At 37.2% G+C, this 20,116-nt stretch overlaps 1 protein-coding gene across 1 annotated transcript in view; it reads right to left on the reverse strand.

Annotated features, from left to right (window-relative positions):
- DIAPH3 (diaphanous related formin 3) overlaps positions 1-20,116 on the reverse strand; it is a 250,366-nt gene that overhangs the window by 135,374 nt on the left and 94,876 nt on the right. Inside the window, exons 18-20 of the mRNA XM_050905747.1 lie at positions 9,076-9,108; positions 6,208-6,303; positions 5,148-5,242 (exon numbers count right to left, since the gene is read on the reverse strand). Of these exons, the coding sequence (XP_050761704.1) occupies positions 5,148-5,242; positions 6,208-6,303; positions 9,076-9,108 (224 nt within the window). The remainder of the gene's footprint in view (positions 1-5,147; positions 5,243-6,207; positions 6,304-9,075; positions 9,109-20,116) is intronic.

The following is a 20,116-nucleotide window of genomic DNA, read 5'->3' on the forward strand; positions in this document are numbered from 1 at the left end:
AAAAGTAAAGTCAGCAAATAAGAAAAGCTAGACTTACGAGGAAAGGTCTAAATAAACCAAAGGAAGAGTAAATGATAGTTAAAGAGTAGACTGCTTCAACAGAGTGTCCATGCTCAAATAAGGATTTTGGTAGGAAAAAAGAGAACTATTAAAAATGCATGAATGATGATGCTTAAAATAATAATGTAAACTTAAATTTTATGGAGCTTGATTTGGACATCATCAGACTGACTTTCAGCATGAAGAATTTATGACAGTAGTCATATATATCCTTACCATTATTACATTTGGAAAATATTTTTGTAAAAAAGACTACATTTATTAATAATGGATGAAGGTGTCCAGCACTAAATCAGTAATGTTGAACAAAAATGAAAGGGTATAGAGTGTAAAAAGATAAATTTTAAATTAGAAATTCATAACCCACTTATTTCTTGCCTTGATGTACAACATCCATATAACCAGCTCTAAATATACTACAATTCCTTAATCTTTACTGAAATTAAAATGTTGTTTGATGCTAAAATAATTTTCACATGTGGAAAAACTGACCACAAAACTTTCAAAAAAGAGAAACAGTCACACGTTGTATGAATGTTTTCAATATTGAGTATCAGACAAAAAAAAAAAGAAAACTGAAGGACCAGCTGATATCAAAGCAGCTTTATGGTGTTCAGATAAAGCTTTTGAACTGCTAGAGATGAAACACATTTTGAATATCAAACAGAGAATAAATAAGCAGGAGAAAGAATTTTGACTAAGTCACAAGAAACATTCAAATAATTAGTCAATGACTATTTGGATTACAACATAATCCAATGGGGGGGGGGGGCAGGGGGAGGGAGAATATACATTTTATTTCTTAAGCATAACAAAAGTAGGATTAAGGACAAATTTCCAGCTTTAGAAACTGTGACATTAGGTTACACTGAACAGCATTTAAAGCTAGACAAAAAAAATTGATGAAGGCAAGAAATTTCTAGAAAGAAGAAGTACCATAATATCTACGGTATCTTATATAACTAAATAAAAATAGCCATATGCTTGCAAATCTGTGTATGCTTTTCCTCTTCTCAGAAACATGAAATACACAGGACTACATTTTCATAGTATGGCCATAACCCATACTTGTGAAGGTTTTAAAGGTAGAAATAGAGACATACAGCTGGATAGTTAAATTTATTTAGTAACCTAAGCATATGTGAAGGTGGATACCAAATTTTTAAAGCAATGAGGCACATTATTCTACCACTTCCAAAGGAAGATGGGTGTCTTAAGTGCTTTTTCGAGTTTAAACTCAGATGGTCCCCTTTTCGAAGTTATTACAGGGTTGTTCTACCCAGAAACAAGAAACTTGGATGAAACCATTTGATAAAAATTATTACTGCCAAACTTGCAAAGTAAGTTTGGAGCCTAAGTTCTACTGAACTTTCCATTTGATTTAGACCTACAATTGTTTAATCACTTTCCAAAAAAAAAAAAAAAAAAAAAAAAGCAATCTATACTCTTGAATCATTTATATGCTTAAAAAAAGCCAATATGTGGGACCTGCCATCCTCTAACAGTATGCCTCGTTATATATATGACTGTGTTCATACAGGATACTGTGAGCATTATCACTGGTATTCTACTACACTGACTTAAACTCAATCACAGCAGCTGCTAACATCACTGTCCTCTTGTAGGACATTATTCTTCACCTCACATTTGGCTCTTCAACTTCTCTTATCCTTTTCTTAAATAAAATAGTCTCCTCCCCTCCAAAAGCAAGCACAAAAAGACTCAAACACTGTCAAAAATACTTCTGACTCAATTCTGATGCCAAGAACTATATAGAGAGGTTACAGGATACAGTGACTTTCAATATACTCTACTGTTAATGCCAATTAAAAGAGCCACAAGATTAGCAGCAAAGTGTCAAAAAAGTATCTCCTATTATTGTTAACCATGCCTATTGCACAGAGAATAAAGTGGGGCTAGGTTGTGTTAGCTGTTTTAAATATACAGAAAAGTAGGCATTTTTTATCCCAAGGTATATACCATTGAAATGGAAATAATAGTCCACAGAAGAAATTAAAAAGAAAAATAAAAGAGAAGTAAACAATTCTCAATGAAAGTAAAGTTTTTCTTCTTAGCTTATTGCAATTGCTGGAATACCTACCACTTAAAAGTATGCCATTAATTAACTACCCATTAATGGTTTGATGATCTTCTTCCCCAGAGCCTAGATGCAAAAAAATGTTTTGCCTTCTTTAAATAATAGATATAGAAATTATCAAGATGCCAGTTTTTCATAATTTTGATATATAATATTTATTTAGTATATACAGGTTGCTTCATGATATTGTTGAGGACCTAATTTTGTTAACGAGCTAAATTTTAACTGTCGAAATACAGTGCTAAGGTCAAATAGCATGAGAGAGAGTCTCAGAGCAAGCATGGACTATATGAGTTCAAGCTGAACGTAACAGCATAGCATACCCCATCTCTCAGCTTTTCATGCTATTTTAGAGAACTTCTACTATTATTCCAAATAAAATAAAATAAAGATGCACATCTTTTTTCTTTTGAGCATGAAGAAAACCTTGAAAAAGAAAAGTGATATAAGTGTGAACTGGAATAAACAAACAGCTTAAAGGTGTAAACTGCTCTGTTCATCCTAATAACCTTAAAGTAATAGTTTCAGTGCCAATATTAACTGCATCATTGAACGAAATAAAGAGAATTATACAATGATTATATATACTGTCACTGAAGATGATGGCTCATGTTTGTTCCTTCAAATATTTCCTAAGACAAACATTTCATTCTTCAATGAAGAAAAGAAAGTGAAGTCCAAATAGCTCAACAGAGTTTAAAGATCTTTGAAATCCAAGTGACAAGAAGTGAGGGCCAAACTGCATGCGGGAAGAAAAGGAGCATGCTGAACATTGTACAGCCTCCTCAGTAGGCCCTTATTTTGACATTCCAATATGGTGGAAATTTATTTTGCAAGCAAAGCGCACAAATATAAATTTGCCTTGTTTTGACCTTTGAATACAAATTGCTGTGTGTTGCAGTACAAGTCACACATTTGAACATCAAAGAGCCTTAATGTTACAACCCATTTTATGACTCTAATACCTGTATTTATTCCTTCACTAATCAACATTCCTGCAAAAAGCATATGTATCTAAAAAAATCTAGCTTTATCTTTCTTTTATGCTTCAGTAGGGACTGGTACCCATGTCTCTAATACACTTTCAGGTATGCTGTAGAGATCGGCTATCTAAATCCTCTGTAACTGAAACCTATGGCACATTATAAGTAGATTGATAATAATTATGATTTGACATTTATAAGCCATAATAGCAATATTTTGAAGTTTATCACGTCTTGGTTTCAGCTGGGACAGAGTTAACTCTCTTCTTACTAGCTGGTATAGTGCTGTGTCTTGGGTTTAGTGTGAGAATAATGTCGATAACACGCTGATGTTTTAGTTGTTGCTAAGTAGCGCTTATCCTAAGTTAAGGATTTTTCAGTTTCCCATGCTCTGCCAGCAAGCAGGTGTGCAAGAAGCTGGGAGGGAGCATAGCCGGGGCAGCTGACCCGAACTAGCCAAAGGGTATTCCATACCATGGAACGTCATGCCCAGTATATAAACAGGGGGGAGTTGGCCAGGAGGGGCAGATTGATGCTCTGGCATTGGTCAGTGGGTGGTGAGCAACTGCATTGTGCATCACTGGGTTTTTTTTCCTCCCCCCCCCCCTTTTTTTTTTTTTTTTTTGCTATATTTCTTTTCATTACTATTATATTTCATTATTACTATTGTTAACATTATATTTTACTTTAGTTATTAAACTGTTCTCATCTCAACCCACGAGTTCTGCCTTCTTTCCCAATTCTCCTCCCCATCCCACCTGGAGCGGGGTGGGGTATGGGGACTGAGGGAGCGGCCGCATGGTGCTTGGCTGCTGACTGGGGTTAAACTATGACAATCACAGTATGTAAGAGTCCTGTCCAAAAGACAGACAATCTTGGTCTAAAGACATATCTGTGCAGATCTAACAAATGCCCATCAAGATGACTGGGGAACACGGCACAAAACAAGCAAGGGAGAAGAGAGTTGAGAGAAGCGGGTTTGTTGAACTGTAGGAAAACAAGCCTCAGGGGAACTTAATGTGGTCTTCAGGTACCCAACTGGAGGGTACAGAGAAGATGCAATTTGGTTCTTCTTGGAGGTGTGCAGCAGAAGGCCAAGGTCACAAGTTGCAACAATGAAAATTCCAGTTAGATAAACAAGAAAAAGGTTTTTCACCATGAGGGTAGTTCAACACTGGAAAAGGTGTCCAGGAAGGCTATGGAGTCTCCAGCCTTGGAGATATTAAAAATTTAATGGGAAAAGGTCCTGGTCAACCTGCTCTGGTTGACCTGGCTTTGAGCAGGGGCTTGGATCAAATGACCTCCAGACATCCCTTCCAAATTATTTTTTCCCATGGTTCTATAATGAAGTATTTGTGTTTAAATTGTTTTATGAAATTTTTCAACTTATCAACCCTTAAATAACACTGTGCATAGAAGAACACAAGGAGCTTCCAGTTTCTTTTGTTTCCACACAGAATCATACTGATTTTGTACTTTGAATAAAATAATACGGAAAGGGAAAACACTATCCAAATAAACTAGGGAAGAAGAGTGGTCACTGTGGATGTCCTAAGGCAAGATCCTGGATTGTATCACCTCTAACAGGACAGGGTAAAAACAACCACCACAACAACAACAACACAAAACCAAAAAAAACCCAAAAGAAACCCCAAACTTTTTTCCATCTAGTTTTTGACCAGAACAACAGATTTGTGCAGATGAGACAGAGGTAGAAACAAATTAAAGAAAAAAGCAGTAACTAGGGAAGAAATAGAATATCATAAGCTGTTTGAATATATACCAAAGAAAAATCTCAGTTTAGGTGTGGATAATATGAATGCAGCTGCTTTCATAAAAAAAATTAGCATTATAAATATAAAAACCCTATGGTTTATAGAAAAAAAAAGATTCTTGCAGTGATTTATTAGCCAAAAGTTTATGTTAAGAGGCTTTTTAGCTACAGGTTTCTATTTAATGAGAAGCTTACCCTGAAATATTGGGATTTAAAGTGTCATTTTCCTTACCTGAATCATGGACTCGGACAGCTGTGTTTCATCTACTTCCAATATCATCATTTTGATTTCCTCATAAGGCACTCGGAAAGAGCCAAGGAAAATTGCTAAAACAAAGATTCAACACATAATGAAGAAAGCAAGACAACAGCAATCTTTTTTCTACTTACAAAACACCAATTAAACAGGCTATAGCATCTACAGGTTAACAAACACTATGCAAAGTAATATAGATGAGACAACAATTTTAAATGTATTTTTAATTACTGTTCTCCTACAATTCCAGCCTTCTCCATTCATTTGTTATGCACAACATCCAGCATCACAGAAGACCTCCATAAGCAGCCAGTGGCAGGCTGCAGCCTACTCTGCAGGATAATCATTGCTGTTATAGTGTTTTGTGCTGAGGTGACAATTACACTTTTTTCTTCAATGGTCTTGTCAGAGCTTTCTCTTAAAAAAAGCACCATGAGAAACCAAAACCATATAAAGAGTTAAAAAACAAAATGCTCTTATAAACATTGTTTATTCATTCACCATAATCCAATCATTTCTTATTTTATCTCTGCTGGCATTTACGAACCTATTTTTTATAGCACTCCTTTCTGCCAAAACTTTATCATCTTTATTTGCATATTATTGCATAATACTGAATATTGCCTTCTTTCTACAAATTACATGAGAGATGGCCAGACATCTTGTAGACATTATTGTCTTTTTTGCCCGAGGGGATGGGGGGGAAGTGGTGGAGTAAGGTGCAGGCAGTATTCCTTGATGAATATGTTAAAAATATAGATAGATAATTAGATATATAGCTGTATGCTTGTACTTCAATATATACAGAAGAGAATAACCTCAGTCTTAAACAAGGGATAACCTTTAACTGTTTTCTGGGTCTTTTTAAACATGTTTCAGTTGTATCAACCCACATGCTTGCGCTTAACACCAATATGCATATATTCTCACATGCTTTAAACAAAAAGTGGTTACCAGGCAGTCAGACAAGAGAGAAAGAAATTTTTATGGAACATTTATACAACATTACTTTGTCATAAAAACAGAATCTACTTACACAGATTCTGTGCAATCTTTGGGTCCAAAACTTTTAATTCTTTAATTCGTTTCTTAATGGATTTCTTTTCTTCAAAATCCTCCTCCTCTTTTTTTACTGCCAAAGTAAACACAAATACACTCACTGTTAACTCTTAATATTTAGATAAAACATTAATTAGTTCAGAAAACATATTTGCTATCAAGCATAGTCAATTCACAAAGAAAAGAACATAACATAGAACATATAGACAAAAAATACAGAAGGTTTGCATTTATTGCTTGTATTCTCAAAATTTTTGCTCTTCAGTCAAATTTGTCAGCATGTTAGCCTTCTAGAACAAGTTTGGGTTTTTTAATGTATAGAAACTGAATAAAGATGCTAATGTTAATTGTATGAATGAGGTCATGAAAGTCATATTTAAAATACAATAACATATACTTCATAACACATAATACAACATACTTCAGTCAGCCTGGCCAAGTTAGCATTCTGAATTGGATTTTAACAATAACAAATCTTAAGGAAGATATGTCACTATGTCTCAACATTGAGCAATGAAGAGCCAACCCAAAATTTAAGTATTTTTGTGACCACTTTTGTCTAAATATATGCACCAAAATTATCAAAGACCACGGGCTCATTAAAAAATTAACATTACCTTAGAATATAAATGAGTATATACCCCTTTTCCTTATCTCCTCCAAAAAGATGTATTTTTAAATATATGATGTAATCACCTTATTATAAAATACCACAAAGACAAAGTGATTGTGTAAATGTACATTAATATTGCTGGAAATTTTGGCTTATTCTTTCTTTTCAGAAAATAATTCATACAAATAGGATCTCCCAAAAGCATTATGTAAGATGAATTTATTTCTCATTATTCACGTCGTCATAAGAATTGCACTTAAAATAACAGCATAGGCTTGATAATGTATTAGTAGGAACCATTCCAATTATTATGCAAACAAACGAAAAGACCAAAACCACACAAATCTTTCCTTAAATCCAGTCTGGTTGTCCTTTTTTATTTTCTTCCTTTGTTTTTTCTTTCTTTCTCCCCCCCAGTGCAAATCTTCACTGTCAAATGTTATTCACCCAATGTATTACTATTGTTTATCTAATTCTCTACACGATTTCACAAATGAAATTAGTTTCCAAGCTTTTACAGCATGATTGTTCCAAATTAAGTTATACATGCTTCAAATATTTGAGAGTAGAAAATATGTTGTAATAAGAGTATATACTACTGACTTCAGGAGATGGATATAGATGAGAAGTCTTGTCAGGAAGACATAGGATTAAAATTTCTAGCTTACTGACGATTCTTGACAAAACTAGATGTAACATGAATTATCAAGAGGATTTCCCTAAAGTTGAAATTACTTCTGTAAATTTTAAGAGAGATCTTTGAGAGCTATGTCATTCTTAAAAAAAATCTTTTTCTAAGCACAATAAACCTTGCCTAGGATTGGGACACAGACTAAATGACCTCTTGAGGTCTTTGAGCTTTGTTGTCTAGGATACTACCAAAGAGATAAGAACTTAAAGACCACATAGGGATTGAAGGAACTAGATTCTAGCCCCTTCTGAGTTGGTGGTGACACAAATTTGAATCATCTCCTAAACCACTTTTAATACTCTGCACCTGCTAGGCAGCATGATGCTCCTCTTGAGGACATGCCACAGTGCAGAAAAGAACCTGGTATTCTGAAAAATGAAATTACTGAGCTAAGACATAAAGCAGTCCTTGGAAGAAGGACTGATACCCAGGGTCCCGGCAAATGGGTTACAAAGTCACAACCCTCCTCTTTGTCTTTCTCCCTACCCTACCCACACCAACCAGTTGGCCTTGAACTTCTTTTAGCACAGATTTAAGAAAAGGTTAGCATTCTCCTGTCCCAGGAAAAACCACACACTCTGCTTAATGCACATGTGAAAACAAAAGACGTAGGTTTTAACCACCAATGTGAGAACTTAATACCCCATGTTCAAAAGGAACAGAATGACATTTGAGCTACTGGATAAAAAGGAGGTTACCACTAAAGCCTTACTTTTTTCTGGTTATGCATTAAGAGCAGCCCTTACTGAACCCAGAAGGGCATGTCAGAGGCTATGAATCTCAGGATCATGCAACTGTTTTCTCCTGCAGTTATGCACCTTAACAGACATCTCAAATTTCTTATTGGCTACATGCTGAAAACACTCATTCTTAAAAGCATCATTTTGAACTGCTCATCTTATCAATGCTAGAATTGCATATTCCACTAGAAGACCTAGACATCTCTGTAGCACAGGTTCCATGCCATCTTCATGCCTTACTCATCTAAATCATAATGAAAATACAGTAATGCTTTATGGATATCTTGGAACTTTGCAAATCACCATTTTACAGGAAACGAAATGATTTCCTTAATAGTCACAATAAAAAAAAAATGAAATTATCTGAATTTATTAATTTACTTAAACTTGCCCTGACAGCCTTGAACTGGATACTAATAGGGGCTGAAATAGAAAAAATACCAATATGTTTGCCTTTTCCAGCACTAGAAAGCTGGAATTTTGGAAAGCATTTATGCATTACAAGTCTTATAACAGAGATAATACACAGATACACATACATACAAAAAAATCAGCAGTTAAATAAGCACTATTTTAACTCCCAACTTTCAAATCAAGAAACAATGCTGCAAATGAACTGGCTAATTCCCTCTGGAATTTTCACCCAGGAGGGGGTTATGCACAATGTTACAGCAATACTTAAGGCATCACAACCCTAAGGAAAAGTGTATAAGTATAGAATGTGTTTACTCTAGGAACTCATGCAGGAATTGTATGCAGAGTTATACAATTATGCAACAAACTAAATTACTGCAAACTTACGTGATACTTCTTCAGGAGAATTCAGGTCACATCCTTATGTAGTTGGCAGCAATAAGAAGCAGAGGATACATATTACTTGTCTTCCCTACTGGAAATGCTGCACTTTCCAATGAAAACTCTGATACCTCCCTACTGCCTCTAGAAATTTTTACCTCATTTGCTTATTAACTTATAAGGGAGAAAAAAAAGCCAAGAAACAAAATTATTATCTATTTCCAACATGAAAAAAGGGAAAAAGCCCACGGGGGGGAAGAAAAAATTGAATAGAAAGATCTGAGCAGGTGAAGTAAGTATCTAGACTAACAGAAAATCAAAGAAAATAAGCAATTAGATTTTTATTTGGGAAGGGCACTGGAGCAGGGAGAAAAGTATACAGAAGACGGAAAATGGCAAACATCTGCTTACACTGGAAAAACAGAAAGCAGCCCAGTGAGGGTGGGCAGCTGCTGCAGAAAGGAGGTGACTATCGAGGGAAACAGATGCAAGACATTGTTGTGCTAATGAGAGAAGAATCAAACCAGGGGATCTCAAAATGCACAGACAGCTCTCATGGCTCCAGAAGTTGGACCATCATATTAAACCATTAACTTTTTCAAAATCACATGTCTTATTTCAGCTATTATACAACTAAAATGAATGATAGGTATCAAGAACCACACATCCTTTCAAGTTCTGTCTATATGCGACATCTATCACACTGGGGGGGCATACACATGGCCCCTGCATCTGAACTGGATAATTTTTAGTTAGTAGTACCTCATCTGATGCTCCAACTGCTCTGCCCTCTCAAGCTGGGAAACAAAGTGCTAGAGCACTTCAAAACACACAGAATTCATCTCCCACCCTTCACAGTTCCTCTTATCTCCACAATCCCACATCCTTATTAACACTACTCCAAAATTAACAGATGCGGTTGCCACTGTACAGACGGACAAATACCTCAAGGGAGTTTTAGCTATTGGAAAGACTGCTTTTACTGTCTCCTTCAAACATGCATTCATATACACATTCAACTGTAGTCAGCTACCTCCATCTGTGGCAGTGACCTGACTGAAATTAGAGTCTTGAAGGGAGTGGCAACAGGACTGTTTTACAAATACAACATCACAGTTGGACACTTAGAGAATAGCCTTTCATAAAAATGTGGATTGAATCCTACATAGCTACTCCACAGATCTCCTAAACAATTACATTCTTGGTAGGTGCCACTGAAATAATCTACATTCATGAATTGCTATCCACATTTCCATTTCTGCCACAGGTCTTGATATAATCTGCTACCCACATTCTTTGTTTAAGAAAAATCATGTCTGTGCATCTGTATGCTAAATAAAAAAAAAAAAAAAACTTCTAAAATACTTCATCCTACTGAATAAAAACAAAATAACCTTGAAATACAGGCTTCAAAGGCAACATGCAGATCCGAACATTTATTTTAAAAAGTCTGAATTCCTAGTTCAGATGAAACTTGAAAACTACATTACACAGAAATCTACAGAACACTCAATGGCATTATTTTGTCACTAAGTAACAGAACGTACAGAAAATTATACAAGAACTTGCACCTTTCCTACCCTCTTAGCTAAGACAACAGTCATCTTGCAGTCTGTCTTCACTGAAAAATGAAAGAACGAGCCTGGGGTCACAGGTTCAAAGGATGTACCCATATCGAGTCTCATTATGAAAGTAGATGCCTACCTCATCTGTTTAGAAGTCTAACTCTTAGAAGTAAATGATAGTTTGTGCCCCATATAGTAGGATATTCAACTGAAAGACCTGTATTTTTAATCTCCAAAAAGTTATCTGGAATCAAAGGAATAGATCTTTAATAGAAGATGAGGTTGTAGCTAAATAACAAATGCTGCAAAAGTTCTTAGTTATTCAAAGCAAAAATGTGGAATAACTTGCTATAAATCACAGAACTATTGAGGTTGGAAGGCACCTCTGGAGGTCATCTGCTCCAACCCCCCTACTCAAGCAGGGCCACCTAGAGCTGGGTGCCCAGGACTGTGTTCAGGCAGTTTTTTAATATCTCCAAGGATGGAGGGAGAGTCCACAACCTCTGTGGGCAACCTGTGCCAGTGCTCAGTCACGCTCACAGTAAAAAAAGGTTTTTGTGATGTTCAGGAGGAACCTCCTGTGTTTCAGTTTGTGCCCATTGCCTCTTGTCCTGTCACTAGGCACCACTGAAAAGTGCCTGGCTCTGTCCTCTTTGCACCCTTCCTTCAGGTATTAATATAAATTGATAAGATCCCCCTGAGCCTTCTCTTCTCCATGTTAAACAGTCCCAGCCACCTCAGCCTTTCCTCATAGGAGAGATGCTCCAGTCCCTTCATCATCTTCGTGACCCTTTGTTGGACTTTCCCCAGTATGTCCATGTCTCTCTTTTACTGGGGAGCCTCAAGCTGGACACAGTACTCCAGGTGTGGCCTCACCAGTGTTGAAATCAAAGGCCTGACAAGGAATACATGTCTTTTGGCTGACAGAACACAGCCTTTTGAAGACTTGGATTGTTTTAACAGCTCCACAACTACTGTCCCACAATATGACACGTGACAAAGCAAAGAAAATCTAGTCTCTAAAAAAGGACACCGACAAGCCTATTTCCTAGACTGTGATGCTACACAGGTGCCATCAGCTCCATTTGCAGATTCCATACTGAGCTGCAGGGTTCGCCAGCATGGTTATTTGTGACAATCCGCTTCAAAACACCAAAGACATTATGAACTAGATATAAATCATTCTGCAATATCATTGAAGACACCTATATGCTTTTTTATAAAAACAAGGATAAAATGAGGATACCGGGCACAGCCCACAGCAGTAGAAAGAATGCCTGAACGCTGAGAGGCCAGGAAGCTGGTAAAGGTTCTTCTTTCCAAACAGAGCAACCTAAGGTTGTATCAACACAAATGTTAGCCTCAGGGACTGTTCATCTCTCCTAATAATCCAATCCAGCGCTTTTATGGGGTACAGACTATGTTTCAAGTACTACGAAAAAGCTTTCACTCTCCATCTTATTTTACATCTACATATATCTAAAACTTGAAAAATCAGTATGAAGCTATTAACTATGGTAGGAATATAAATAATGTTTCACAGTTTTACCTGTCAACTTTGAAAATGAAAATGTTTCCATTACTCTACATCAAGTTGGACTGCAAACTCCCAGAAAGTATGGGTACTTGCTATTCTTCTTCACGTTCACTACAACAGATATGTGGAAAATATAACGCAAAGGTGCCGATGTATTCCAAGTTCCTGTTTATTCAGGCCTCTGTCCTTTTTGACAACTTCTATTCATTGCTAATTCATATCTTTGGAACCGTAGTTGCTGCAATAGTGAATATTTCTTAAGTTCTACCGTTTGTTTTCTGAGCAGTTTGCAAGAGATTGTCACTTCTTACCTCCCTCAAACATGTGTTCAGTCATGCACACATGCACTGTTGTTCCTATATTGACAATGCTGTTGTTGAATTGGCACAATTCATGCATACATCATAACTCAGTCATGCTTCATAACTTAAATTCATGCATCATGATAACTCATTCAAAATACAGGATTTTATCACAAATAATTTCTCAAGGGTAAATAAGAACTGGCATCATGGATAACAGCAAAGGTACAAAGGTAATCAGGCATTTTATCTCTGACAGGTTATTGCAAGGTAATTCAGAAGAATATGCCTCTATAATCAGCTATTAAATACATCCAATGACTGACTTTATAGATACTTTCACTCAAAGCTTCTCTATGAATCAACCTATTTTTTAAGTATTTTAATTTACCACAAAATACCCATCTATTAAACTTGTATAATTACATAATCTGCATGAGAAAACAACTGAAGCATATATAATATGTATGAGAGTTGGAGAGTAATTATATTTATAAGTGTAATATACTGATACTTCTTCTTATAGCTCTGTAAAAAATTAAAAAAAATTTTGGAGCATCTTTTCAGACAGTTTTAGCACCTAGCACCTTTTATATTACTTAATACAGTATTTAATTTTCTGTATGTACATCACATTACATGCACAAAAATAAGTACTTCAGCTTAGAACCTTTACAGTTGCCAGCACATGCATCTTTGCCCATTGAAATACTGTACCATCATGGCATGAATAGGTGGACCCAGATAAAAAAAAAAAACAACAGGTAATTAAGATGGATATAAAAGGTCCTTGTTTGCAAGAAGACATAGTGATAACAGGCACAGGCCGACCGATAACAGAAACTAGTACATTGGCAAGTGATTAACCAAATGGGCTTGTGTTTGTGCTTCCACCCTTTTCCTCCTCTTTTATAACAATGAACACAGGAGTTTACACTTAAAGAGTACTGCTTCTAGGAAATTAGCCGAGTGGCTAAACTAAGTCACTAAGTTTTTTAAAGCAGAAATACCATCTTCATTTTATTTTGAAAACCTAAGTGTTATCATACTGACTAAATAGTTTCTAAATAATGTTAGTTCATTCATAAACCAAAGACATTAAGCTCTCATGTTTTTTAATGGCAGCTGATAAAATTCTGAAGAAAAAAATCAACTCTGAAATTCTATTTCTTAAGAAGTACCTATCTAAAATACTCTCAGAAATATGGCATATACAAATCAGAAGAATCTTTTTCTTAGTTACAATCTGAACACCTGCTTGGCTCCACACTAGAACTGAAAGTTTTAACCAAGACTGATTCAACTCCTGGAAGGATTTAAAACTTCACTAATTTTCCTGGGATGGGAAAGGAAAAAGAGGTGTTGAGATGAGCTTTCTGCTACAATGGAGCTTGCTGAACAGGGAAAAGCAAAACATACTGGTGTTCCCAGCAGTAAAGTTAGAGTCTGGCTCCAGTAGACACATAATTCTGTGGTTTTCAGAGCTCCCCATTTTAAGATATATTCCTACCATCGAGACTTAGCTGCTTGGGCTTTCAAAGGCTGATCTGTCACTTGACAGAAGCTATCAAAAGCAGAATAACAGGACCCGAGTGCAGTTGCACCCGAGGTGGGCATAGTTGATGCAAGAAGCACCGTAATGTTACTTATTACCCTGTGAAATGGAATGCCAACTGTTCAAAGCTGCTGTTTGGGTCCAATATCTGAAAGGAGATAGAGAACCACACAAAAGTATTGCACAAGGAGCCAGCATGGGTCAGATTAAGTGGGACGAGGCAACTGAATGAGCAAGATCCAGTTAAAAAAGCAGTTAGAATCGTAACTAACTGCTGCCTCCAGAAACCTCTTCATAAGAATAACTACGCCCCGTTGGATCAAAAGTCAACCTCTTCCAGGGATCAGTAAGATGCATAGGAAAAAGTACAAGAACAAGTCAAGCATACACTTCTATGCAAGTCTCCATATATTTGCCTTTCAGAAGTTGTCCAATTCCAGAGCAAAATCTTTTCATTTAATAATCCTCGACAAATTTTTCTTCCACGCATTTGTATAATTGTTTTTTTACACCTAGTAAATTTTAAAAATTGATGGAGTCCTTCAGCACAGAGATCCCACTCTTAATTATACATTGTACAAAGAAAGATTTCCTTTTATTTGTTTTCATAATCTTGATCAGTTTTGCCGTACCTTTACTATACCTTTTATTAGTGAGAGTAAACAAAACCACACAAAGTATGCAGGTTGTGGGCACAGCTTGAACTTGTACAGTGACACTTTTATTTATTACTATTTTGTTTTTCTTTCCTAACAGTTCCCCAAATCCTATTTGCTTTCAACCATTACTGAGACTGAGAAGATTTTGCCAGTATATCAGTAATTTATTAAATTGCTAACTAATTCTACCCTTTATTAATGATTATCTACAATATGTCCACCATGGGTATCAACTTTGCTAATCGTAGATCCTCAAACCCCAGAAACCTTTTTAAAAACTGTCGTCACATTTGTCACCTTGCTTCCTTTCCTCTGATGCTGGCATAGGTTCAAATAATAGTTTACACAGCACAGTTCATAGCTCAGCTGTTTCATCCTTCAGTTCCCTTAGAAGTCTGGGGTGAATACCAGCTGGTCTTAGCAATCTGTTACTGTCCACTTTATTGACCTATTCTAAAACTTTCTCTACTGACCATGCAAGTTGTGATTCATTCTCCAACTCAGTGCTCCCCCCAAAGACCAGTTTGGAGGCAAATTCACTATTGGACAAACAGAAATAATTCTAAGCTTCAGCATTTGGAAGCAGGAAAGAGAGTTCTTACGCAAACTTCCTTTTTTTTTTTTCTTTGGAAGACATATAAGAAGCAGTAAATCATACTTTTGGTATTGCATATTTATTAAGTCTTTATCCATGCTCAAAATTCACACTCTAGCTCAGCAAAGCAGTAAGAATTAGAACAGCATTTGAAACATACTGAAGTCCCTGAAAGTTAAATACAAGCATATACTCTTAAGTTACTCTTAAGTAAAATCTGAATGAGACACACTCCAAAATGTGGTTTCTGCTGCTTATAGATTTTATGTATTACATGTATTTCCCTGACTATGTTCTGTTGTTGTTTACAAGTAAGACTACTAGTTAAACTTTTTTTTTAATCTTCTAATGAACAATTCATTACTTTGCTTGATATCAAAACTCTTTCAACTTCATTAAATAGCTTCTAAAAGTTGGACAAAGACTTGTTTCTAGACCAAAGTCCAAGGTACAAGCTAATTTTAGATCTTCCTACTATAATTCACTATACTGTCAAAATTGTTTCATCATAATCTTTACTTTCAATTTAATACATATTTTTCCAGCCCTTGAGTTTCAAAGGCTGAAAGTCTGGATCAAGCTATTCAAGTTTTTTTGCCTTCAGTTCCTCATACAACAACGACCTTCGTTCAAGTTAGGCTTTTAATTCAAAAGCACACGCTTAAACAAGGTTGACTTGATGGTTACAGTTCCCTTTAAGCAGACCTTAGGACTTGCACTTAACAAAACAACTTTCAGTGTCTTACAGACTGAAGTATAAGCTTATGCATTGTAGATTCTTAAAAACACAGAAACTGATAAAAAGTAGGGCATGTTTTTCAAATACCCCCATTATTACCCATTTCTGTTAACACTCCAATAGAAAACGGGCTGTAACAAGTAATTTCATGAGAAGAAAGCAAGAGCATACTTATAGACTCATTGGACAAACTTACTTTGTAAGTTACTTGCAAATTATTACTTTATTGCTGTCATTATTACTTCATCACTGCCTGGTCAATAAGATCCTCGAGGTCATTTTCTCCAGCAAACAGGATTTTGAAAACAGAGAATTTCCAGGGCATTTCCTATGGCCAGAAAACAATTCCCCATACAGAAAAAGATATATAGTGCAATATATTTAAAGCTCTAGCTCCTCCTCCTGAGTTCTGCAAAAGTCTTCTCTATTCTGCTTAACTGTCTTGTTAGAGCAATTAACTCTTGCCATAGCCTCTTTTGCTTATTCCCCTCAAAGTCAGTGTCAAGTTTTCCACTATAAATATTTCAAATAATACAAGAATTCAAGTGCCTAAAGTCTACAATATTACAAGTTTTCATCTGTGGACCACACAAAACAGAATGTAAAGGAAGGGAGAAGGAAAAAAAAAAAAAAAAAACAAACCAAAACCACAAACACAAATCCAGAAGAACCCCCAAAACTCAACTTCGTAGAACACAGAGTATGGCAATTAAGTTAGTGGAATTGTCCTACATTTCCTGTTTAAAGCTACCTCCCCCCTTAAATTTGCAATTCTTAAACAAAAAATCAAAAACTATAATAGTCTGCAAAATCATCGCTGAAAACATCTTAATTATTCACTAAATGGATCTAATTAGCAAGGAAAGTTGTAATTGTGCTTCATACATATACTGCGAAGTACAAAGGAAAGACAAGTCAGAATACTTTGCAAAATTGAAAAAAATAGACTGGCTTCAGACATAAATAATGAGAACATGCAATGATCATCGATTCCATTACTTTCATATAACCTAATTGCCCTCAGAGGTTTAGCTAGAGCTTGTCTGATATATTTCTACTACTGCCCATACTGCATGCTTACCAGTTAAGACACAATATGTACATTTTTATGTCCATAAATGTATCGATCTCCTTTTTTTGGTCTTGGTTTTATGCAGTATATACAGGACAAAAAAAATTCACTTCTTTGTACTACTGCCAGTCTTTAAAGTCATATGCTATTCCATCCTAAGATGAAAAAAATTTGGAGGATTACAGTTCTAGAGTGAGTTCCAGCAAGGTACTCAAGAAGTTCACTATATATTTACAGTTGAAATACCTTTTTATAAATATGAAATACATTTATTGTTCAGATAGCAATCTCTGACAGACAAAGCTGAAAGACAGGATCTGTTTTGAGATTTAAGAGTTTGCTAGCAAAGAGCATATTTTATATAACAGAAGTGGAATACTCTGTTCAGTGTGCATCAACTAAAAAGTCCTTTGGTTGAAATACACAAACCCAGGTTTTACACTGAGAAAGACACTGTTTTCTTATCTAAGCCATGTTAAGCATATCTCACTTTAAATCCAAATACTTGGACCATCAGACATTAGGAAAAAAATGCTATCCTAACCACAAATTTCTTTGTTCTAAATTATTATTGGACTTGTGTAAATTTTCGCACCCATTTAGTTAAAAATAAGTATTTACACCAAATGTATAACTGTCTACATATCAGAAAAAAAGATTTTTGAGCATTAGTTTGTACTAAGAAAACTACACAGACCATCAAATGAAACACTGAAGGAGCTTCATCCTGCTGGGGGACTTCAACCACCCTGACATCTGCTGAAAGAGTAGCACAGCGAGCTGTAGGCAATCCAGGAGACTCCTGTAGTACACTGAGGATAACTTCTTAAGCCAGGTAATAGACAGCCCTACCAGAGGGAATGCGTTACTGGACCTGTTGGTCACCAATGCAAGTGAGCTAATCGGTGATGTCAAGATTGGAGGCAGCCTGGGATGCAGTGATCATGCACTGGTGGAATTTGCAATCCTAAGAGATATGGGTCAGGCAAAGAGTAAAGTCAGGGCCGTGAATTTTAGGAAAGCAAAATTCCAGCTCTTCAAGGAGTTAGTCAACAGGACTCCCTGGGAAACTGCCCTCAGGGGCAAGGAGCAGAACAGAGCTGGCAGGTCTTTAAGGACACTTTCCATAGAGCACAAGAGCTCTCGATCCCTAGGTGTAAGAAATCAGGAAAGGAAGGCAGGAGACCGGCATGGCTGAGTCGAGACCTGCTGGTCAAACTAAAGGGCAAGAAGGAAATGCACAGGCAGTGGAAGCAGGGACAATTATCCTGGGAAGAGTATAGGGACGCTGCCCAGTTGTGTAAAGATGGGGTCAGGAGGGCAAAGGTGCAGCTGGAGCTGAATTTGGCAAGGGATACAAAGAATAATAAGAGGGGCTTCTATAGGTATGTCAGCCAGAAAAGGAAGGTCAAAGAAAGCGTACACCCTTCGATGAACACAACTGGCAAACTGGTAACAACAGAAGAGGAGAAGGCTGAGGTACTCAACAATTTTTTTGCCTCAGTCTTCGCTGGCAATCTCTCTTCCCACACCACTCAAGTGGATGGACCACAAGACGGGGACTGGGGGAGCAAAGTCCCTCCCACTGTAAGAGAAGATCAGGTTTGTGACCACCTGAGGGACCTGAACATACATAAGTCTATGGGACCTGACAAGATGCACCCCAGAGTCCTGAGGGAATCAGCTGATGTAGTTGCCAAGCCACTCTCCAAGACATCTGACAAGTCATGGCAGTCAGGTGAAGTCCCTGGTGACTGGAAAAAGGGAAACACTGCACCCTTTTTTAAAAAGGGTAGAAAGGAGGACCCTGTCAGCCTCACCTCTGTGTCATCTATCTGGACTTCTGTAAGGCCTTTCACATGGTCCCCCACAACAACCTTCTCTCTAAATTGGAGAGAGATGGATTTGATGAATGGATTGTTCAGTGGATAAGGAATTAGTTGGATGGTCACATCCAGAGGGTAGTGGTCAACAGTTCAATGTCCAGATGGAGATCAGTGATGAGTGGTGTCCCTCAGGGGTCCGTATTGGGACCAGTACTGTTTAATATCTTCCTCAATGACATAGACAGTGGGATCAAGTGCACCCTCAGCAAGTTTGCAGATGACACCAAGCTGAGTGGTGCTGTTGACATGCCTGAGGGACAGGATGCCATTCAGAGGAACCTTGACAGGCTCGAGAAGTGGGCCCATGTGAACCTCATGAGGTTCAACAAGGCCAAGTGCAGAGTCCTGCAGGGCAACCCCTGGTATCAATACAGGCTGAGGGATGAAGGGACTGAGAGCAGCCCTGCCGAGGAGGACTTGAGGATACTGGTGGATGAAAACTGGACATGAGCCAGCAATAAGTGCTCACAGCCCAGAAAGCCAACTGTATCCTGGGCTGCACCAAAAGAAGCATGGCCAGCAGGTCGAGGGAGGTGATTCTGCCCCTCTCCTCTGCTCTCATGAGACCCCACCTGGACTACTGCATCCAGCTCGGGAGTCCTCAGCACAGGAAAGACATGGACCTGTTGGAGCGGGTCCAGAGGAGGGCCACAAAAATGATCAGAGGGATGGAACACTTCTCCTATGAAGAAAGGCTGGGAGAGTTGGGGTTGTTCAGCCTGGAGGAGAGAAGGTGCCAGGGAAATCTTATTGCGGCCTTTCAGAACTTAAAGGGGGCTTCTAAGAAAGATGGGGAGAGACTTTTTAGCAGGGCCTGTTGTGACAGGACAAGGGGTAATGGTTTTAAACTGAAAGAGGGTAGATTCAGACTAGATATAAGGAAGAAATTTTTTACAATGAGGGTGTGGAACAGGTTGCCCAGAGAGGTGGTAGATGCCCCATCCCTGGAAACATTCAAGGTCAGGCTGGATGAGGCTCTGAGCAACCTCATCTAGCTGAAGATGTCCCTGCTCATTGCAGGGGGTTGGACTAGATGACCTTTAAAGGTCCCTTCCAACCCAAACTATTCTATGATTCTATGTGTTAAGAAATATTAGTTGTTCAGCTTAAATAAGTTTTAAATAGAATGAATTGCTT

This window comes from Gymnogyps californianus, chromosome 1, assembly GCF_018139145.2.
Source record: "Gymnogyps californianus isolate 813 chromosome 1, ASM1813914v2, whole genome shotgun sequence".
Taxonomy (NCBI): Eukaryota; Metazoa; Chordata; class Aves; order Accipitriformes; family Cathartidae; genus Gymnogyps; species Gymnogyps californianus.